The sequence below is a fragment of the Lycorma delicatula genome, chromosome 2 (assembly GCF_047948215.1).
Source record: "Lycorma delicatula isolate Av1 chromosome 2, ASM4794821v1, whole genome shotgun sequence".
NCBI classification, from domain to species: domain Eukaryota; kingdom Metazoa; phylum Arthropoda; class Insecta; order Hemiptera; family Fulgoridae; genus Lycorma; species Lycorma delicatula.
The window spans coordinates 51338566-51352550 of record NC_134456.1 but is presented as its reverse complement, the minus strand read 5'-3'; the positions used below and the strand labels follow the sequence as shown (position 1 = coordinate 51352550).

General features: G+C 27.0%; 1 protein-coding gene across 1 annotated transcript in view; it reads left to right on the top strand.

Moving 5' to 3' along the window:
* The first annotated feature begins 6073 nt into the window (after positions 1 to 6073).
* Positions 6074 to 13985, top strand: part of Gbeta76C (guanine nucleotide-binding protein subunit beta-2) — a 31073-nt gene continuing 23161 nt past the window's right edge. Inside the window, exons 1-2 of the mRNA XM_075357847.1 lie at positions 6074 to 6284; positions 13475 to 13560. Of these exons, the coding sequence (XP_075213962.1) occupies positions 13492 to 13560 (69 nt within the window). The 5' untranslated portion in view covers positions 6074 to 6284; positions 13475 to 13491. The remainder of the gene's footprint in view (positions 6285 to 13474; positions 13561 to 13985) is intronic.

Here is a 13985-nt window from a genome sequence, read left to right as displayed (position 1 = left end):
AAAACATGGTAAAAAGAGTTTGCACATTCATTACTGAATGGGACAGCCATTTTGAGCAGATGTGAAAATAAATACATCTCTAAACATTATTACTTCATGTTTTATTTTTTTTATTACTTTGATGTGTGCGACTTTTGGATCTCTCCATATTTATAAAGGTGCAATCACCGCTAAAAAAATAGACACTTATTCTTAAAAAAAATAACAATATCGACCTTTATCAAACCTGACAATGGAACTGTTTTCAAATTGTGTGTACTTGAAACAAAACTTTGGCTGAATAGGAAGGGCCTTCAGTTGTAATTTTTAATATACTGGCAAATCATTTGAAAATCTTCAAACAATTTGTAAACACATAACCGATTAAATCAAACTGGTTTTATATAATAATTTTCACTGAAAACCTGACTGCTTTTAAATAATTTATGAAATCTACTTTGTACTTTATCAAGAGTACGTGTGATATTGTTATATAAATTATCCTGTGTAATGTGTATCTTATTACACAGTAATTTACTTATCATGTAACGGTACATTATGTTGACATAAGAGATCAGTTTATAAAACTGGTCATTAAAAAAAAATTATATTTAATTTTGCTTACAATTTACATTTCACACGATTATGCTAGTTAATATGAGAGGTGAATGAAAAGTACACACTGGAACGTATTGGGAGAAAAAATTGCACAAAGCGACAGGTACTGCCACCTAGTAGCTTCATTTTCCTACTAATATTCTAAAACTTGTTGACCCGTAGTTGCTTATTTTGTGTCAGTTGCTACTATTATGAAGTCAAGTAAACCTGCTATTGTCAACTAGTCTACACCAACATGCAGCAATTTAATTTTTTGAAAAGTGAACACTAATGACATTTATTGTTGCCTAAAAGCCATTTAATGAAACTGTTGACTGAAATGCTATGAGTAGATGGGCAGTAAAATTTAGTTCACCAGAAACCGGTGAAGTGAATATTGAGGATGAACCTTGCAGTGGTTTCTTCTTTGACTGATGAGAAGCACCAAAAGGAGATGGATGTTGCATCGCAAAAACATTGTCACCAAAGAAAATATATAAAAAATACAGTAGAACACATTATTGCATAACTGGGCTATTGTAAAAGTCAATTTTTATTATTTTATGTTTTTTAATCAAATAACTGAAGCAGCAGGTGCAGCCAGTTGCATCACACAGACAGTAACAGTAGCAGTGGCTGTGCTGGTTGAGCTGCTACACTGTAAAATGTTGCACTCCTTAAAACATTGAAATTCAAAAGCACTTGAAAGCGACTTTTAGATATTTATCTGAAAAGTATTTCCAAACCCAAATCTACTGAATATCTCGTTTAGTTAGTCGTAAATGGTAAAAATTTGCAATCATTGTTCAAAATCTTTTTACCTTTCTTCACTCCTTTGAAAGTCGAATTTCAGAAAATCCAGAAATTGGTTTTTAGATATTCACATGAAGATTACATTTATAAAAAATCAAGTTGATATCTTCATTTGTTATAGAGAAATTCCAGAAATAGTCTGGTTTCAAAAAAAATTCAAAAATTCCATTTTAATCCTTCAAACTTAGAATTTAAAAAATCTAGATATGTGTTTTTAGATATTCACTAAAGATTACATATAACAAAAATCAAGTTGGCATCTTCATTTATAAACACAAAATTAAAAAAAAATAGCTGAATTTCAAACTAAATCAAACATCCATTTTAACCCTTTAAAGTTAGAATTTCAAAAAACTAGAAATTGGGTTTTTTATATTTACATGAAGATTACAGACACCAAGAAAAAAGTTGATATCTTTATTTGTTATCAAGAAATTAAAATTATAGCCACGTTTCAAACAAAATTCAAAAATTTGTTTTGACCCTTCAAACTCAGAATTTCAAATAATCTAGAAATTGGTTTTTAAATATTCACATGAAAATTACACACACCAAAAATAAATTTGATATCTATATTTTTTACCGATTATACTCAGAATTTCTATTTTAACCTTCAAACTCAGAATTTAAAAATTTTCTTTCTTAGTGTGAATTTACACAGTAAAAACAGCTATACAGATTTTCATCAATTTATTTTCAGTAGTTTTTGCTGGGCGTTGATTATGAATGAATTTTATTTTAATGATTATGAACATGTTATTTTATATGTATAGATTATTCAGAGAATAAATAACAACAACAATTAAAATCTTAATACTGCACATATTTTTACGTAATATTATTACAATTACAATAAATATTGTTATATAAAACAACTTCATTCAGTTTAAAAACACTTTTAAAATAATCTTATTTATCAATATTGTTGATTATAGAAGCTATATTATATATTACGTTGTTTAAATACCACAGAATTAATAATTTTAACATATAAAGATATTTTTAATTACACTGTTAATAACAATAATTTACTACAATGTCATACCTAAATATAATTTTATAGTCTAAAAATGTCCACTTTTGTGCGCTGTTATTTATTATTTCATGCATAGTAACAAATATAATTTATTCGATACAGTATCATCATTATTATTATTCTCATTATAAACATCTAAGTATTCCTTAAGTATTAATACAAAACAGTTTTTTATACTTTAATGCAAATTTTTTCCTTTCTTTTGTTCCCAGCAGGAACTGTTTTAGACAATTTAGATGCACTACTTGACTGAAAAAATTAATACAACATTAGAATGTGGCAGAAGTACATATTTAACTTTATAATCTGTTCAGGAATAATTTTATTAATTTGAGAATAATTTTTTTTATTAAAAATAAAAAAAAATTCATTCAAATATTCAATAGTTGCATACTGAACTAAATAATATCACCTTACAGCATAAAAACATCTGCTTGACTTTCAATAAATCCTGACTGGTCTAGGCATGAAACTTTTAAGACTACTGAACAGAAAAATTTGAAAGAAAGATTTATACAGACTTAGAAATAACTCCTTAGTGAGTTTATATATCTAATTTAATTATAAAAAAAACACATATTAGCATGCTGTAACAACTACTGCAATTAAAGAAAGTTTAGGGCATTTTCTGAATCTATCATTCGTACAAAAACATTATTTTTTAGTCTGTAATTGAACAAAATTTATATTTAAATAATGCTTAACTATATTTCGTAATGTGTGTATCATAATACCTCTTTCACTTTTTTAAGGATCTTCATCAATGAGAATATTAATGCAGTTTTTCACTGTTAACAGCTACAAATAATGACAGTAATATTAAAAAAATGTTGTTAACAGTAATGTTAATGATGACAGATTTTAAATTAATTTGATACACATGGACAAAAGATGTGGTGGGTTAGAATTTTGTCTGATCATTAGATATATAGTTTTCTGGGTTTTATGTAAAACTCATTAATAAATTTCATTCACATATGATCTTTATGGTTATTTTTTTGGAAATGTTTACATTTCATTCATTGTTTTACATTTCATTTCATTTCATTCATGTTTTTACATTTCAGGTCATTGTTACTGCTGGCAAATGCCTTTTCTTAAGTAATTCCATGTGGTTATTATGACATCAGAATAATTTTGTTTATAAGGACAATGTATCTGTTTGGGAGCTGTGTTTAGTATACTTTATTCAAAAATAAAGTACCTAGTGCACAAACAAATTTAACAACATACACTGGCTCACTAACTAAAAAAAAATTACATATCACCAGATAATAAATAAAAATAATAACAAATGGAATTGGTAAGAAGAAACTGAAAGATATTGGAAGAACTGAAAATAACATAAGAAAATCGAAAAACATTTACTACTAAGAAAATTGCAAACATCATCACAGGTTTCTCAGAAAAACAAAAAGAAGAACAGTAGAATATGTCTGGACTGAAGAAAGAAAACAAAAATACTGGGAAGTAATGAATAAGATGTAAAAGAAAAAGAAAATGAAAAAGCAAATTAGTTGAAATAACACAGTTCATAATGGCTACAATGAAATAAATAAATATATCACACTAAGATTCGAGAAAATAATTCAAAATTTGAAAACACGAATGCAATGTAACCTTTAGAAAATAAAAAACATCAAGTAAACCACTTTAACAAAACCACTTTAACCAATATATAAACTTAACTGTTTTGAATGTACAATTTTATAAATTGGAAAAGTCTTAGTTTTAAAAGTTGACATACAACAGGAATCACCTTTTAAAAACAAATCACAAATATTAATTAAAGCTTAAATATTCAATATCTCTATATCAGGCGTCCTAGACCACCCATCCCCCCTTCTAAAATTGAAGGAAGTGATTTTTCTGGAAAATGCAAAAAAATTTGATTACCAAGTCAGGGAACGCTCTATCTTTTGGTCATATTGCCAACTTCGGTTTCGATCGGAAGTTAATAATTTTTTTTTAAATGGGACACAGAGAAAAAAAATTTAAATCTGTTTTCTAGAATAATATTTTTAAGAAAACAGAAAAGGAGAATGAAAGTGTTATAATCACAAGTAATCTTTTGCATATGTATATAATCTTATATATACACTTTATTTGGTTTGTCATTAATTAGTTGTTGTTAACTGTCTTCTACAATTTTCGCTGCTATTATTTATAACAACATTGAAAATGTAAGTTACTGTTATGTTATATTACTTCAAAATATTGGCATCCATTAATATTGGCATATTGGCATCCATTAATATTGGCATATTAATCCAGAATGAGAATAAAATTAATAAATATTATTTAAGATTTTCTTTAAATATTCCAATAAAGGAACTGATACAGGAAAAAATTGGATTATTGTTCAGTATAAATAACAGATCAAAGCTGAATGAAAAGATGCTAGAAAAAGAAAAAAAAATGAAGATGCTATGACCGGCATTAACATCATTTTGGAACATTTAGAAATCCACTACTGAATGATCAAATTAATATTGTATCTGGACTTAATTAGTAACGTGCTGTGGTCATCACCAATTTACAATGCAACCAAGTTAACTTTACAAATGGAAAAAATGTGAACTAATAACTAATTATTGAAGATTTGATGAAATAATAACCTGTCTGTCTTTTTCTTTCTCTTCTTCAATGTATTTAATAATAATTTTTCTACCTTTGCTATGAATAAGCAATTTTCTCATATTTGCAAACAGTTTCTTGTTAATTGACTTAACCACTGCAAAATAAATACTTAGATATAAATAAATACTTAGAAATAAATAAATAAGACAATAAGATAGGGATAAAATAACAAATGATTGAAATTTAAATAGTAAATTAAATAATGCAAAATGAAATATTAATATCCATACTGATTATAAAAATAAAAAATTGTAATATTTTTTAGCAACAGTAAAAGAAAATAACTATGCTTTTTATATCATACATGAATTGTATGATATAAAAAGCTTATTTTATGCACATTATTTTAAAAAGCTGGTCTAAAAAATTATCTACATCAGATTTTGAATTAAGGTGACTTGGTAATTTTCTGTTTCATCATTGAAATTGGACTAATAATATTTTGTTTGCTAAAAAATCTTCTTTAATGGTGGATGATTATTTGAATTTAAAAAGAAGACATATTTTTATGAATACAGTGTTTTTTGTAAAATTTGGGTCTTTTACAACAGAAAACAATTTCTTAATTTAAAATAAATTAAAAATTTTCATAAACCCTGTATGTTAGGAGCTTCCTGTGTAGATTTTGTGAAATTTTTGTTTTAGATTAATAACTATCTAAGTTACCATTTCAACTTTCACAAGAATTTGAAACATCTCTTTTATGCAGGAAAAAGGCAGAGAAATAATTATCATATAAGTAAGGTATAATATCAGAAAAATGTTGAAAGTGCAGGTCAGTCTATAAATCTTTATTAATAAGATGCTGGTGACATATTATTTGTTATAAGATATGCAAATATTTATGTACACTAAACAATTCACCTTATGTTCAAGTTAAAGTAGACATATTTAGATTTGTAAGTAATTCAATAAGTTGAAAATATGGAACAGAGCTGCCTTACAAATTGTTCTATAGTAGTAATTGGATTTTACATTACAATAATAGGATCACAACCCTGAGCCATACATCGGGAAGACTTTCAGTGCAGAGTTTGTCATTGCAGGAAAATAGTACATTAAAGTTTTACAGTTAACTAGTCAGTCATAATAAATGTTGATGTATCATTATTTATTTTATAGTAAATAATTATAAATAAATTTCCTTGCTTTAATTTTTGCCTTATCTTGTTACTTGTTATTCAGTCAGCTTTTATTTTTCATTAAAGAACAAAAAACTGTAAGTTGTTAGTATTATTTTATATCTTATGCCAGTATTCATTTATTTACATTTTTATTAATAACACAACTCTGTTTCTGGTATACTAATGCTTGATTTCAGTAATTATTTTTACACAATAAAAAAAAAAAATAAATAGAAATGTATAAATTATTATACCATTAATTTTTTAGTTAAGTTACTTGTATATTATAGTTATTTTTTATGTTAAATTAAAAAAAATCATTTGAAATATTATTTACTCTCTAGTGAGTAGACAATATCAATTATTTTGTGAAAATAGTCTATTTCTACTCATAGTAACTGAATAACTGCCTTTAAAATAAAACTTCTTATTAATAACAATTACTTTATAGAACAATATATTTCTATGCAATTAATTTGTCAATAACAATATATTAACAATTAATTTAAAATCTGTGCCTGCCTACATTTTTCTTCAGTAGAATCTGATTAATGTATGTATGTTACACAAATAACTGTTTTTTTTTTTTTGTTTTTATATTGTTATTTTTAAAATTCTTTCTTTAGTACAAAAGTATAAAAAAGGCTATCAATCTCACTTTCTAAATATGTCTTTAGTTGAGTTCTATCTATTTCAGAGTTATTGTCCAGTTCTTTGTTAGTATTCTAATTAGATCTTCTGGAAGCATATTTAAACATACTTAGAAAGTGAATCACATTTTAAATTAAGTATTTTTTTTAAAACTTTAATCCACGTTTCGTCATGCTGGTCAATAAAAATAAGAATAATTTCAATATTTTGCTTTGAATGATTTGAGATTTCTTGCATCTACGAATCTGTTTCATGTTAATTTGGCTGTGATCATGAATTTACTTTAAGTGATGCATATGTTGCTGCACAATTGAGCATTTAAAACCAACTCCATCTATTGTAGCTAACAAATCCTTTGTTTTATAAAGATTATTTTTTAATAGAAATCTTTTGTATTATTTCTATATTTTGAATCATCATATGAAACAGGGCGAAAAATAGAAACAGTAACACTGACAATTTTTAATATTTACATATGCAAATTTTTTTCAATCTTTTTTTCAACATGGTTGTTTTTTTTTTAATTGGATCTAATCTTCTTAGATATTACGTAGTGTGAATGTGCTGGAACAAAGTAAAAGGATAGTTATTTTAATGATCTATTATCAATATTTCTAATTCTAGTGTTCATTTGATAAAAAAAATCACTGGTAATTTAGGAAATTATCATATTTTTGGCTAAAAGCTGAAGGTTTTGATTTGTTTTTCATCAAACTTCAAAAAGTGTCTAACATCCTAAACATAAAGATTATTTATCTCTTCTTTGTTTTTATAATTTACTTATGGTTTAACATCAGTTTGAAGTCATCATATTTTAATGAAAATATTTTGAACTAGATTAAATTTTAACTATTTTTTTTTTTTCACTACATAACTAGAAGCTTGTGCCATAACAATATCCCATGCTGTGTGAATATGTAATGGAAGTTTTATAGTGAATGAAAAATGCCATGATTAAGATGTGAACACAATATCTTTGGATGAAAGGTCAAGATGCTACCGTTGGGTTTTATTTGAATAAACTTTTATAGCAGACATTAGTATTTTGAAAGAAGAAATTTTTTTTATTTTTTTATAAAATGTGATCTAACATTATTTAATATTTAAAGCAATGTTTTTTTTTTTGTCTTCAGTCATTTGACTGGTTTGATGCAGCTTCCCAAGATTCCCTATCTAGTGCTAGTCGTTTCATTTCGGTATACCTCCTACATCCTACATCCCTAACAATTTGTTTTACATATTCCAAACATTGCCTGCCTGCACAATTTTTTCCTTCTACCAGTTCCTTCAATATTAAAGCGACTATTCTGGAATTCCTTAATATGTGGCCTACAAGTCTGTCTCTTCTTTTAATTATATTTATTCAAATGCTTCTTTCTTCATCGATTTGCCACAACACCTCTTCATTTGTCACCTGAAAAAGCTTCTAATCTTTTCTTCTCAGGTACTTCGATCGTCAAAGTTTCACTTCCATATAAAACTATGCTCCAAACATATACTTTCAAAAATCTTTTCCTGATGTTTAAATTAATTTTTGATGTAAACAAATGATGTCTGTGATTGAAGGCTCGTTTCGCCTGTGCTATTTGGCAATTTATATCGCTCCTGCTTTGTCCATCTTTAGTAATTCTACTTCCCAAATAACAAAATTCTTCTACCTCTATAATCTTTTCTCTTCCTGCTTTTACATTCAGTGGTCCGTCTTCGTTATTTATACTACATTTCATTACTTTCGTTTTGTTTTGTTTATTTTCATGTGGTAGTTCTTGATCCATGCCATTCATTGTTCCTTATTATAATATGTTAATATTATACAATTAACAATACATTGTTAATTCCTACTACACCTACATTTATCCTATCCATTTCCCTCTTTAAATTTTCTAACCTACCAACCGTTTTTAGACTTCTAACATTCCACGCTCTGACTCAAAGAATGTTATTTTTTATTTTCTGGTGATCCCTTCCTTAGTCTCCACATGGAGATCCGAACAGGGGACTAGTTTACCTCCAGAATATTTTACCAAGGAAGGAGCCTCCATCTTTGTTACTACAGAGAGTTACATTTGCTTGGAAAAATAGCAGCTGTACTTTTCCATTTCTTTCAGCTGTGCAGTACTCAGAAGATTAAATGATGTTTATATGACTGTTTAAATTCTCCTTACCTATGCCCTTAACAACTGCTGAAAGAGCTGCTGCTGTCTTTCAGGAATCATTCCTTAGTCTGGCTGTCAACAGATACCTCTCCGATATGGTCGCACCTTCGGTCCAACTATTCTGTATCACTGAGCACTCAAGCCCCCTCACCAACAGCAAGATCTCATGATTCATAGAGGGAGTAAAACAATGTAGTAAAATATTAATATTCAATAAAGGATTCTAAAAAAGAAATGCTAGATAACCACAATATTAAAAAAAAATAATAATATTAAAATAATTTTAAACATAATCATAAAACAAAAATAGTTAAATATTTGTTAGTATGGTACTATTGTATATTAACTACATATATATGATTTCATAGTGTCATAATTACTTGATATTAATAAGGAATATATTAAACAAATGGAATAACATCATGTAATTAAATTTTAAAGGCTTTTTGAATTAATTTTATTGTATAATAATTTTGCAAAAAATATTGAACGACATGATGAAACATGACATTATGGCATGAAATTTATAATTGCCAACTGTTAAATGACTCATTTGTAAAACAGTGGATTTCTTTTTCTAAAGAATGTTCTAATGTTGAAAAGAATGCTTCTAAGTAGTTCTAAAAGTTCCTTTGAAATAAAGTTCCATTATTTTGAGAATCAGTCTCTAATATTTAATATTATACTAGGTAAATATGGCAACTATTCTCTAAATTGGTATGGTTTATTAAATTATGCAGGAAATACTATAATGTAAATAATTTTGTATATTTGCAATTTGTGTACGTATACATTATGAAAATGACAAAAAGTTATTTATTTGTAGAAAAAGAGTATATTACTATAGTATGGATATTATGCTAATTTTAAAAAGTACATTGGTATATAATACTTAATTAAGAAATAATAAAATAAGCAGCAGATAATTAATAAATAGTATTAATTAAAAATAATTGTGTGATATTAAAACCTGAACTTGCTTAATAATTAACTATTGCATGCGTCAATGTGTTGCTGTGTATTGACGGGATATATGTGTACTAAACATACAGAATTTCAGGGATGTTTACATCTCCACATAATGTCTGCTGTGGAAATGTAGTATACATTGGATCTACAGTAGTGCTTCTGGAAATACATTCATTTAGCACTAAATATGTTAAAAGTGAACATTAATAAATTTGTAAAGCTATCAAGAACATTATATTTCATTTTTATATTATATTTGCCAAAACACTTTTTCTCATAATATTTAGTTTGTTTTTCAGATTTTTTCCTTTCAATTACTCTTGTAGATTCAAGGATTTACACTATTAATGATGGGGAGGGGGTTCATTAAATATACATATTTACTTATTTGCAAAGGTACATTTATTTTAAAGGGATGTGTAATCAAAACAAATTACAGTTTTTTATGTTACAACATAAAAAAATTTAATTATAATTAATAATTAGTTTAATTATAAACTAATTACTAATTTGATCACCATTGTAACAAAATTAATTGGTTAATTTACCTATGCTTGATTCATGAATATACTCACTGTTATTAAATCATGAAATCCTGGATAATGATTGTTGTGAATAAGTAGAGTAAAAACCCACCAGTTTGGTCTAGTGGTGAATGTTTTCGCAAATCAGTTGAATTCAAAGTCGACAATTCCAACGTTCAAAACCTAGTAAAGGCAGTTACTATTATACGGATTTGAATACTAGATTGTGGATACCGGTGTTATTTGGTGGTTAGGTTTCAATTAACCACACATCTCAGAAATGATCGACCTGAGACTGCACAAGACTACACTTCACTTACACTCATACATATCATTCTTCCTCTGAAGTAATACCTGACAGTGATTCCTGCAGGCTAAACAAGAAAAAAAGTAGAGTAAAACATAGTTCTATCTTATCAAATTTAGTTCTTACTTGTAGGACTCAGAAGGCAAAGAAAAAAGTTATTTGAAAAATAGAAAAAAATGAAAATCAGTATTCAAAATGAAAAAGACTTAAGATGAACTGAAGAATTAAATAGTAGTTTGTGACCTTATAAAAAGAAGAATCTATCCAGTAGATTGCTTATCTTAAGACATCCAGTTTTGTAAATTAATCTGATAACAAAAGGAAGTTTTGATTATTAAAACTGTCAGTGAAAATATAAATTAATGGACATATTGGATTGATAGCTGAAGATGTAAAAAACATATTGAAATTACAAAATAAGAATTTGTTATAGAAGGCAGTAAAATGATCTTGATAATCAAAATGTTTATTTTAAAAACAATAAATTTCCAAATACGTCACAATTTTTATTCATTTCAATGTACTTTATGTTATGTATATGTAATTTTATTGAATCATATCATATGAATAACATGATTATAGACCATAATCTCCCTAAGTAAAAATTTATAAAAACAATTTCAATGTATGCAGAAACAAATAATGACAAGAAACATTTACTAGCAAAAACAAACAATCTCATTCAAATTCTCAGAATTCTGAACTATACATAAGATATTCATAATATTAGAAGACATACCTGAGTATTCAAACATTTGCTTTGCATGTTAGCTACTGCATACTCTCAGACTCACTTCTATAGAAATTAAAGAAAAGTAATAAAAAACCAAAAGACGTTCTATATAAATATAAATATATATATATATTATAATATAGTTGAGAGTTCTAAGGTTCAAGTCCTTGTAAAGGGAGTTACTTTTATGCTTTTATATGGATTTGAATATTTGACTGTGGATACCGGTGTTCTTTGGTGTTTGGATTTCAATTAACCACATTGAGAAGGTAATGGCAGACCACCTGTAAAACCTGCCAGGAAAATTCCAATTATGGAATCACCCAGGGTCGGATACGACTGAATGACCAAATTTGATTGTTTAATATATATATTTATATAAGTGTATATCATACTAACATGTGAAGTAAGATTCTAAAAAAATAGATCATAAGAAAAAAGGAATCATATAGTTAAAGAACAAAACAAAACGTACCATCATAGTTCAAATAATGCCACAAGAGAAATGTACCAAGTTCTACACTGGGCAAGACAACAAGCAGCTTCCAAACAGTGATTCAAAATACTCATTAAGAAATCCACAGTAATTTAGAATTGATGTTCACAAACTATCTCATAAAAATAGAGCAGAAACACAATAAAATTTAATAAAGAAAGATACTGTATAACAATGCCGGCACATATGAAAGCAAGACTTGAGTCATGCTTAAAAGAGATTGCAGTAAAGTACAAGCAACAGAAAAGAAATTTCTGACAGACCCATGGATATACATGAGAAGATCGTCTAAAAAATTTTGACATTCAAGCAGAATTAGGAATCTTTCTCACCTAAGAAAAATGTTTTGAGTGTAGAGAGAAGTAACAGCATAGTGGAGTAGAGTAAGATATCAGAACAGCACTAAAATATTATCTGGTTGGGACAAATGACAAAGAGAAGATGGGAGAGATGATTCAAATTTATTACAACCAATGATGTCTGCACTGTCAAAAGAAGAAGAAAATACTGTTTTATTTATCATACATTTATAAAACATTTAACCTTAATGAACAAATATTCAAGTTAAAAAATTGTTAACATGAACAAAAAGCTACATAGTAAGAATATAATAAAAATAAAATAAATTATAAAAGATAGACAATATAAAAAACAGTTAGCAAAAATACTCTATAAAAGTACACTACATATAAATATCCATTCAATAAAATACCGTTTTTGAAATAAATAAATAAATATACCTTAATTGTAAATGTATAAACACCATTAAAATCTTTCCTACATACAATAGACAAGCAGTTAATAAATTTAATTGTGTGCATTTACAAAATAATTATGCATACTGATAATGAACACACACACACACACACACACACACACAGAGAGAGAGAGAGAGAGAGAGAGAGAGAGAGAGAGAGAGAGAGAGAGAGAGAGAGAGAGAGAGAGAGAGAGGAGAGAGAGAGAGAGAGGAGAGAGAGAGAGAGAGATTCAACCAGATAACTCAAGAAGTAGTTTTAAAAGAATTTTTAATGTTATGAAATTAGTAATGCAATCTTTTAATGTAACAGAACAGAAGATAACATACACTTAATAACAAAGAATTAGAAACTGGTTAGTACTCATAGTTTACTGAATTTATTTGCTATTAAATTAAAACAAAGTTATATGAAGATACAACTTAATGAAACATATTGATCTACTACATTTAATAAAAAACCCATAATATTTACTTCACTGAAATTCTGGACTGAAAGATATGTTTGTGCAACTGTTATTGATGCAAACAAGTATTTGTATATGAACTTCAGGTTCCATTTTGCTACCTGCTGCATATTTAGGTACAAAATTAATTATCTGCAATGAATGACAAGAGTAAAAGCAGTAAAAAAATTTAAAAACCTAGCATGAGATGAAATAGAAAATTTGATATCAGTAAATATTTGGTTTCAGAGTATATATAATTCACCATGCCAAAGGAGGATCCAGAGCAGACTCAACTTCGTAAAGAACTGGAAGATCTTATCAAAAAATGTCAGGTAAATAAAATTGTAAAATAGCCTGATTTGAATAATTAGAGTATTTTATTATTCCATTATTTCATACTGTAATTTAATCAAATGCGTGTACAGTATTACATTTTGGGGTATCTCTTCATATGATCATTAAAGTTTTAAGCTCTAAAAGCGATCAATGTGCTCTCCTTTTGGATTAAATAAAGAAAGGGATGATACTTTTCTTACATTTCCAATTTAAAAGCTTAGAGTAATGACAGCTTCATATCTGTTCGATCAATCATAGTTATGTGAAATTTATAATTTATGATCTTGAATTATGAGATAATCAACAGCAAGTCCTGAGTGGTCCCCTTCTCTGTGACTGTCATAACTTTAAAATCCCCTATTATTCTCTCAAATAGTATAATAAGGATCTTTTTTAAGTATAGTTTTACCTTTAAGAAATT